Source organism: Dendronephthya gigantea, unplaced genomic scaffold (assembly GCF_004324835.1).
Source record: "Dendronephthya gigantea isolate DGI-Jeju-01 unplaced genomic scaffold, DenGig_1.0 000172F, whole genome shotgun sequence".
Classification (NCBI taxonomy): Eukaryota; Metazoa; Cnidaria; class Anthozoa; order Malacalcyonacea; family Nephtheidae; genus Dendronephthya; species Dendronephthya gigantea.
Genome location: NW_021163182.1, coordinates 173350 through 184177, shown reverse-complemented (window position 1 = coordinate 184177; position 10828 = coordinate 173350). Strand labels below are relative to the sequence as shown.

The window sequence follows — 10828 nt, the reverse complement described above, 5'->3', positions numbered from 1 at the left end:
ATGTTCAAGACTGACTTGAATTAGTTTGAGGAAGTGATAGAGACGAATACGTTCACTCCAGTCAAGTATAGGTCTTATCTGAGAAACTAATTGCTGTTAAAAGTGAAAATACGAAAAATTAACAACCTAGGATGTTATATAATCTCCAAATTCCTAAAAGTACTACGTGCACGAACGTACAAACAGATATAGATAAAAAAGAGACAAGATTAAAAACGTCTTAGGGACTACTGGGCTCTGTTGGCTGACTTGGTTCATTCACAACCAGCAGCATGTTGTATTCCTGACGAAGATCATGTTCCACTTCTTCGAATGTACGATCATGCCATGTTGATGGGATTTTTGGTTTTTCAACCTCATAGAAATTTGCCAATTCTTCCGAGAAGTTAGCCATGAACCACTGCCAATATTTAGATAACTCAAATGATTCATCTCCAGGAATTTGCCACGATTTATAATAATCATTCACCGATTGATAATCTTTGTAATAATGCCATTCCCCGGCTGTTTCCTTGTTTCGAAAACGTCTTTTTTCATTAGCGACATCGTTAGTGCAAATGGTACTACGCAATATTTTTGTGTCGACACTGTGATAACCACTCAATCCCTGTGCGCGATGAATTCTTGTAGAGTGACTACCAGGATGATTTTGATTGGTTTGATCGCACAAACCTTTGCAAAATGGACAACAACTTTGACAACCAAATATCGAAGAGAACAAGTGATCGTGCGGGGATGGGTCCCATTCCCTCATAATGAAATCATCTATTCCACGCTCTATTAACGATACAAAAAAATCATTTATCTTTTCCTCAACTTGGGTTTCGAACACATCAATGTCTTTCAGATCGTCATCAATTGCGGCCACGGCAAACATTTCTTTTGTGATGGCCAACGAAGAACACTTCGACACGAATTGCTGGATCCAAAAGGTCAGTTTTTCACCATGATTCTCTGTTTCTTCCTTAGCAGATGAAATACCAGTCGAAACATCTTCTTTTAACTTGTCGACTTCTTTTCTGAGAACTGAGATGATGGAGTCAGGATTTTCATTTATGCAATAGTCTTCAATTGATTCCATTAATTTAGCCCTTAGAAATTTAACTGGATTTTGAAGATAAGGAATGTACGATTTAAACTCTGCCTCTTTGCCGAGTTCAATCAATACACTGGCATGAAATTGACCTTTACTCTGAAACTTGCTAACTTTCAAGACTTCTTTTGCTACTGCGGGACCCATGGCGCGGTTCAGCGCTGATTCAATTGGTGTTCGAAGTACATCCACAAAGGAGGTAGCAGCCGACATTTCCTTTCCCATTTTATCGCAGAGATTTTTGAAATACGTTTCTAACCTTGGTCGCAGGTTCTTTTCAAGGTCGCCTTTTATATTTCGTTCTTCCAAATAGCGTTGTTCCATTTTTTCAAAAATGTCGTAAGTATGTGCAAATGCATAAAGCAGGATATCACATTTAAACAAATCGTCGAATTTAAAGCAAGATTTTTCTGCCTCTTTGTCCAAGGTTGTTATAACTTTTTGGTACATTTCTATAAGGTCATTGCGAGTACATCGAACTCCTGATTTTGCTTTTTTTTCCGCGAAATCAAGTGCGCAATCAACTGCTTGATCATTGATGTTTCTTCCTGAAGAATCTTGTTGTTTATTAAACAAGTTAAAGAATTTGGCCATTGTTTGGACGCTCCTTTGAACAAGTGAACTGGAAGTGTATCGTAGCACCGGACTTTTTTTGAAGTTTAATATTTTGTAATTTTGGCTTTTTATCTTCTCTGTCATTTCTGCATTCAGAGCAGGGTTAGTTTCGCAAAGAACATTTACCATTACGTCAGCGACGTCAGTTTTGCTTTCCTGATAATGTGGAATTTCTGCCATCCATTTCTCCCATTCTTGTTCGAAAGCCGCTAAGCATTTCTTTGCATCATCAGTATTTTGAGCTGAAGTTATGAATTTTTTTGCCTTGTGAAGGATCTCTTTCTCAAAGCTTTGCTTCTTTTCATCGACGTCTTGACGATTTTGTAAATAACGAAAAGCTTCTGAACAATAGGTAGTGACTTCTAATTTTTGATTCTCTTCCATTTGTTTGATTTTCAACATAGTGTTTTCCCTCCACTGCTCAAGAGTTGCTTTATCTTCGTTTTCTTCAAAGAAGCGTTTCATAACTCTTTCCATTTTTTTTGCAAGGTTTGCTGCTTCACTCCATATCTGTTTTCTACTTTCCTTCCATTCCTTCTCACGTTCTTCTCGTGTTGTGCATCTGCTTAGAGCCACTTCAATTCTTGTTTTCAGCTCCGTCATTCCTGTCACCATCAAATTCACTGATTCTTCGAAGTATTTTCGGTCTAAAGCCGCATAGGCTCTAACTTCAATTACATTACGGAAATTAAAAATGAAATTTTCCTTCAGCATTGCATTCCAAAGGTTGCAGACCCTCTCTCGAAACTGAGCAATCGAAAGTTGAAAACCATGTTTCGAAGATATCAAGCTGATAATACTTTCCTTTACCTTTTGAATGGCTCTTCCATAGTTAGGGTTTACTGGAGCCATTGGGGGATTACCTTGAAGTAGGCTTGGTATATAAAACACGTCTTCATTTTCATTGAATGATATTATATCATCCAATTTTTGGATTTCTTCTTCACAATTTTCTTGAATAGCAGCTAGTTTTGCCATTTTATCGAGATCTTTCTTCAGTTTTAAACGGTCATCGGTCAACTTGTCTCTTGCGTCGGTCGCAGCAACGTTCTGGTGAACAATTTTGCATATCCTTTTCTCTTTCACAAGTTTCATCTTCAGGAAAGCATGCATGGAAATCTCCAAGAATTCTTTTATTTCATTGTGATTTTCGCCCATGATATTAACTATGGTCAAGTCGGCGACACCAATAACAAAAGTTGCCAATTCATTGTCATGTTCTCGTACCTTAGGATCTCCAGATCCTGAAAGACCTTCAGTGTCAACGATTAAAACATAATCAAACTTTGAAGCAATCTTCAGTGAATCACTGACAGGAATGAGGCTAACAAAAGCGCCGCGAGTACACCTTCCTACACTGACTGGAAATTCTAAACCAAACATTGTGTTTAACATTGTGGACTTACCTGAACTTTGAATACCTAGAACAGAAATTACAAATATTGTAGCGTTTTTTGTTTTTTTCTCTAGCTTAGTATATACAGCTTCAAACCATCGCAGTGGAATGTACGAGGAATCACCATCTACTAACTCAAGAGATTGTCCTGAAAGCAACATCTCTGCTGCGACATCTGCAAAGTCGTATTTGCTTTCTCGAAGTTGGTAGAGCTGGGCAAGTTCTCTGATGATGTGCTCTAAACCAAACGAGGATCTGGATTTCTCTCGGGAATGTTTTAAGCGTTTTTCTTTTAACTCCTGGGACGTTGCTGCCTGTTTTTTCTGATCTTCGCCATGCAATTCTGCCATAACACGGAGAGACATCTTATTCAACTGATGCTTCAACCTACACAACGCTTTAACTCGTTCAGTCACATTCATCTTTGAAAGAAAATCAAGAAAGTCAAGAAATCGCCGATCCAGTTGTTTAAACGATTTCTTTTGGTTTTTATTTTCATTTTTAATTTTTTTATATATTTTGTCCATATCATCTTTAAGAGATTTGGTACCCCGGCCTCTGGGTCGATATTTTTCTCTTTCCAGGTCCGCCAATACTGGGACGTGCAATTGTAATTTCAAATGGTCTTTGGCTTCTTTTATTCCGATTTTCAACCATTTGTCAACGTTTTCTTCAAATTTGGTTTGTGTTTGACCGATGTTATAATTGATGCAATGTTCACTTGCAAGAGATGCCAAGTTTCTTAGAGGCGTTGTTTGAATATCTTGTAGCTTTCCTATAACTTTTTCTTGTATAATTTTTACAAATTCGTGTTCATTGGCTCGCTTGGATCTGGTTATTGAAGCTAACTTTTCGCCTTCCAGCAGTTTGAAATACTGTTTTGCTTCTTGCCCTGGTTTCTCAAGGAAAATGAGAATGATTTTTGCTTTGTCATCCATCGCCTCTTCCAGTATCTTCCTACTGGTCTCGTCTGGATACTCCGAAGGTATTAAAATGCATAAAACAGATGAGATCTTTGAAAGGACATTTCGTTGCTTCTTTAAAACCCCTGCGTCTCCTCGTAGATTCATAAAACAAATTTCATTTTGGCATGTTTGTTTCTCACTTTCTCCAGGAAGATACCAGCTCATCTCAACCAATCCATCGACTATTTTTCTCTCAAAATGCCCACCTTCCATGTCTTTGTGGAAGAAGAAGTCATGATGATTGCTTCCATCACTCATAATTTTGTTGATCAAGGATGATTTCGATGTTGTGACTTTGCCAATGCGAATGAAAGAAACCACTGGAAATGGATATTCTGTTACAAAAATTTCGGGAGAATCTTTCCAAGATTTCGTGATGCCCTCTACGGACGACAGCAGCATTGTAACATTTTCAGATGGCATTTTTGGATCAGGCAAAAGAAACGGAATACTAAGTTGACATGTCGCTAATTTTAAGGCAAGATAACGCCGCAAAGAATCATCCGAGAAATAAAAAATACAAAGCAATGCATCCATTGGGTTCACTCCTTCGTCCTCATCTTCGCTGTCATCGGAATCTTCGCTTTGTTTAGTTCTGCTTATATCCTGGGTTATTTTAAATTTGCGCACATGGTAATTAGCCATCAATATTGTTTTAAAAATATACTCAGGTATTTGCTCAGGGGATTTTAGCTTTTCATCAGTAAGTGTGTGATTATCAATTGTTCGTGCGTGTTTTAAAGTAAACTTTGAATCAGGTTTTAAATTTAATTCATTACATAATTTAAACAGGGCACCGGATGTTGCTAAAGCGTCTGGGGATTGATCTTTACTCGCAGTTTGTTCGGGTTTTTCTGTATTCAGAAGAGAAAAAAATAAACATGGACTATGAGAGTTAGATTGAAGAGGCATTTATTATTATTAGAACTTATTGTCTATTCTATTGAAGTAGCTTATTTTTTTAATATTATATATCATATTGTGTCGTTTCGTTCTTTAAAAAACCCGATTAGCACCTTATTCAAAGCGATATAACAAATAATAGTTTTATAGATTCGTCCAGATTGCGTTATTGATCTTGGGTATATATAAATTTATAATTTTGTTCATGATGAAAATGTTGGATATAAATTCATAATTTTGTTCATAATTTTGTGCTATGTTGATTGAAAGAGGAAAACTGAATAAACACGCATCAAGGCAGTTACGTTTTACGTTACAGTTGATTTCACAAAACTTTGGCCGCTCCAGTTGCGAACTATGTTTTGAAACTGTCAAGTGGGCGGGGAAGTTGTCAATTCCGTTTTGTAATTCGCAACGAATTTCCGAAGTTCAAATCGAACTTCGGAATTTCAAATCGAACTTTGCGGGCAATTTGACTAAATCACTAAAAAATGGCCACTATAAAACACCAGGGCAAAGCAATTTCAATGCAGTAAAGAAATATATTGTAATTGCTTTGCCCAGGTATTTTATAGTGCCCATTTTATAGAGACTGAGCCAAATTGCCCACAAAGTTCGATTTGAAATTTCGAAGTTCGATTTGAACTTCGGAATTTCGTTGCGAATTACAAAACGGAATTGACAACTTCCCCGCCCACTTGACAGTTTCAAAACATAGTTCGCAACTGGAGCGGCCAAAGTTTTGTGAAATCAACTGTAATACAGATATCAATTTTAGACTACATGTACACGTCTATTGCAGATCATAAAGATCAGTGCAGCCTCATCCTCGCACGATCTGGGCGAAGAATTATGCCTGAAAGATTAAGCGTATTTTCAATTACGAAATATAGCTAATTATGTATTCTGAACACGTTTTTTGTCACAATCGTAGGATTTATGAACGTACGTGACTTCTGTGGTTAAACCAACATCAATAAATGAAAACAATCAATGCTAGAATTTTCGAATTTATGAATTCATAAAAAATTGTAAACCCTCGACTGATCAATTATATTACATATTGGAAGATTTACTGGCGAAACCAGACATCTTGGGTTGTAGTGAAAATTAAAAAAAGACGTTTGGAATCTTTTTTAGCAGACCACTAGTTTAAAACTAAATGATAAAGTACAATTTAATTTCATTCCAACATACCTTTATCCGTTTCTTCCACGAGGTGTTCTGTCATGGTAATTTTTCTCTCATCTTCAGCTGATGTTGTTTCGTTTTCATTCTCTTGCTGACAATCTCCGTTTTCAGTTTCCTCCACATCGACTACAAAACCAATTAGAAGTTTAAATTAGTTTGAAAAACTCATTTAATTCATCCCATATACGACCTCTAAACGAGGCATAGCAAGACTTTTTTAACAAGTTTTAACATGATATGATTGATTGTGTAATTTGCAATTTCATAAAGCTAATAATCAATAAACTGACTCAATCGCGCTTGCATGGAGAGAATTTAAGTTAGATGGATCATTTGACAAATCTGATCAAAAAATTAAAATCCTAGCATTATATAGCTTGTGGAAATGAATAGATTAAGCTTAATGTATACATCAGGGCATGTGTGTAACAAAGTTATGAATACTAATTGAGATTACTTGAATCAAAGTTAATACAATATATGAATTGCTAATTCATAAGACCTTTATGGCGAATTACAAATGTATGTATGTGACTAAAATACTGCGCAATGATTGGAAGTTAGACTCATTAATTATGAATGAATTTCACAATTATGGTTTAACCCGTTGCTATAAACAATTTGCTATAGACGTATGTGAGAAAAAAATTGTAAGTTAATATATATAAAAGTTGTGTTTAAAAATATATTTTTTATTAACTAAATACGAAACGGCCCTAGCTAGCTGACAGCATCATAGGAAAAGAATCTTACAAAGCTACCAAGTAGTTGGGGTTGTAAACCGTTACAGAAATAGTACAAGCAATTTGCGTTGCTACCTTTCTCTGAAACGTCAGATTTTTGCTCCTCAAGTTTTTCAATGTTTTCCACTTCTGCCTTAGTGTCGTAATTTTTTGATTCCATATCGTTTAAGTCTGTTTCTTCAAAGGATTGTTCTGTCATAATAATTTTTGTTTTATCTTCATCTGATTTTGTTTTGTTTCCATCTTCCTGCTGACAATCTTCGTTTTCATTTCCTCTCGTTCTAACTGTATATTATTTCAAAATACAAAGAATTGAAATACATTTTCAGTTTTGTGTTTTTCAAACGTTTATTATATATGATTCTTTAAAATAGAACACCTCATTGTTAGGAATTAACCTAATCATCAGGCTGTTAGGCTACAACTGCGTCCAACGCGATTAAACTTAGTGGCTCATATAATCTTTAATAAATAAAGTAAGATGGAAAAATGTTTTATCACGTTTAAGGAAATTGCGACATCATATATATATGCTTTGGGCGCAGTTTTATCTAGTGAACAAATTGCACCAACAACTAAACACAACAACTATATATATATATATATATATATATATATATATATATATATATATATATATATATATATATATATATATCAACAAATTACAATCTTAAAATTTTTATTTCGCTACACTGTGTTTCACGTACTTCTACCATGTACGATCATCAGGCGAGTACGTGAAACACAGTGTAGCGAAATAAAAATTTTAAGATTGTAATTTGTTGATTTTTTTGCTCTACTATTGTATTGGTATTGAGCACTCTGATTCACAACGTACACATCCAAATTTGCGTATATACATATATATATATATATATATATATATATATATATATATATATATATATATATATATATATATATATATATATACACCCATTTGCAAAAACGTTGGCCGCAGATAGATAGATAGATATATACCCGAAATCTAATTAGAATTGCATATGTTGTGTAATATGATTGAAATCCCATGCAAATGTATTCATATGCAATTCTAATTAGACTTTGAGTATCTATCTATCTATCTATCTGCGGCCAACGTTTTTGCAAATGGGTGTATATATATATATATATATATATATATATATATATAATATTATATATATATATATACATATATATAATATATATATATATATAATATATATATATATATATATATATATATATATATATATATATATATATTACTACTAATAATAAAAATAATAATAATAAAATTTCTATAATTTCTATAAAATTTCTGTCCTATGCGCTTTACATTTTAAAATTAATTATACAATATTTTACACGTCTTATATGACAAGGTTAAAGTTCAACCGCTACAAATTCTATATCAATACCAATACTATTTAAAACTGCAGTAAAACTTAATAATGAGAATGTCTTATAATCATAATTATAAGTCATACGTTGTAAGCTAATTTAAAAAGATACGTCTTTAATTTTGTTTTAAAAATGTTAATGTCAGTTATAGATCTGATATCTACTGGAAGTGTGTTCCATAGTTTTGGCCCTGCTACCGAAAATGCCCGATATCCATAAGTTTTAAGTTTGTATGATTGTTCTTTAAGACGCCATTTATCTGAAGATGATCGAAGTGTTCTTGTTGGTTCATAAAGACATACAAGTTCTTGCAAATATTTGGGAGCAATATTATTTACTATTTTGAAACACATTAAATTCATCTTAAAAACGATTCTTTCTTGAACTGGCAACCAGTGTAGATTTCTTAAAATTGGACTGATGTGGTCATACTTTCGCAAACAAGCTATAATCCGTGCAGCTGCATTTTGCACATTTTGCAATTTATTAACTTCGTACTTAGGTAAACCATACAAAAGTGAATTGCAGAAATCCAATCTCGAACTGACAAAGGAATGGATAAGTACTTCGGTCGTGCTAGCACTAATGTACTTTCTGATCTTGGCTATGTTTCTTAAATATATTATTATTTTATATATATATATATATTATATATATATATATATATTATATATATATATAAATATATATATATATATATATTTCTTTTGACATGCTTATCATATATATATATATATATATATATATATATATATATATATATATATATATATATATATATATATATATATATAACAATCGGGACCACACACAAGCGTTTTTTCATTCACATTTTCTAAGAAAAGAGCACAATGGTTTAGTTAATGATTGTGAGATAGTTATCATTGATAAAACTAATCCGGCAGAACCTACAATTAGGGAAAAGTATTGGATCAACAGACTTAAGACAATGTACCCCTCTGGGTTGAATATTGAAATGGATAACTATGTATGCTAATTTTAATCTAGGTAGGTATATAAAAGTAGAAGCCTGTAATATTTAGTTCACTTGAGAAAGATAATAAAGTGGAAACGTTAATATGTTTTTGTGATTTACTTATAAATGGCTTTTTGCCAGGTGATTGCCCTAAATATGTATATATATATATATATATATATATATATATATATATATATACATATATATATATATATATATATATATATATATATATATATATATATATATATATATATATATATATATATATATATAGTCGTAGGTTAAATTCTGCATGTTTCATACTGTACCATCTTCGTCATTTTCTTTTGGGAAATTCTTAGAACTTGTCTTGATTTCGTCCTTTTGTTCTTTATTCCCATCCTCCGTTTTCTCCATTGTTTAGTCCAGTGTTTTTTTTCCAGCGCGTAATATCAATTCCTAATAAATTTGAGATGTTTTTGTGGCCAAAATTGCGTGGAGAGAAACTTGCAGCATGCAATACAAGGGTAATTTTTTCCCTATATGAGAGTAATAGATTAGCTTAGCATCTAACTTTTGTTTTGAGCACATTATATAGCTTTATTTAATTAAGGTTGTGGTGTAGGTAGAATTGATTTTTGTAAATTGTCGAAACATTATCAGAGTATCCGTATTGGTCGACGTGAGAACGGGGATTTGGCCGGTAAACTAGAGCATACTATGGTTAAAACCGAGTTGTCGGTGTATCCCCTTGTGTGGAAATCTTTACGTTAATTTTTATCAATAAAGTAAAAAAACTTCCTAACATTAAGAAACTTCCCACAAATTTACCTATCCTGAACAAAAGTATGGTTTAAAATAATAACTTCTTTATAAACCCTGCATAATGTCAGGCTTACTGTTTAAAATATATTAATTGAGGTCTTGTTAAAAATGCATATGAAACTTGACGAGAATCAAGTTAACGTCAACTGAACATACAAGCGACAAGATGTGTTCTGACTCAGTAACTGTCTTCTCTTAAAACCCCTGATATTCTTTCGCGAATAGTAGTGATTTACTCATGCGCTTTCAGGATATGAAGTTACTTGCATGCGCGGCCTACCTTACTGTACTTTCATCTGTAGGGAAATCTTCGCAAACTGTTTTCACAAAAAATTCGCAAGCAAACTGACCAACTGGTACCAGTGAGATATCTTAAATAAATTCCTAAGAACACAGAGTAAACTGCAACGAACCGCAACCGCAGCGTTGTTTCGCTCTTGTTACGAGGCTACCACGAAAAAAATAGGAAACTTTCTGTTTGTGTACATCTGCTTGCGTGCCTACATATCCAAGCTTTCAAATATATAGCACGAAACTAAAAGAAGTATATGTATAATTATATATATACACATATACGTAACAGGTATAAAATTGCTAAAAATCGACTTCATTAGGTATCACATACATAATTAAGTATATATGCGCTCGAAATGCGGTCGAAACAGTTTTAAGCCTCAATTTATTGGGAACTAATGCTGTATAATGAGGTGGGTCACGGTTCATGAAGATGTAGCTACTTGCAATTGT

The 10828-nt window shown here is 33.4% G+C and overlaps 1 protein-coding gene across 1 annotated transcript; it reads right to left on the bottom strand.

Annotated features, from left to right (window-relative positions):
* Positions 1-220: 220 nt before the first annotated feature.
* Positions 221-10437, bottom strand: LOC114538006 (interferon-induced very large GTPase 1-like). Its single transcript, XM_028559118.1, has 5 exons — positions 10362-10437; positions 9586-9715; positions 6982-7191; positions 6170-6289; positions 221-4923 (listed from the first exon to the last, which is right to left on the bottom strand). The coding sequence occupies exons 2-5, from the start codon at positions 9671-9673 to the stop codon at positions 221-223; spliced, it is 5121 nt and encodes a 1706-aa protein (XP_028414919.1). The 5' UTR covers positions 9674-9715; positions 10362-10437.
* Between the last annotated feature and the right edge of the window lie 391 nt (positions 10438-10828).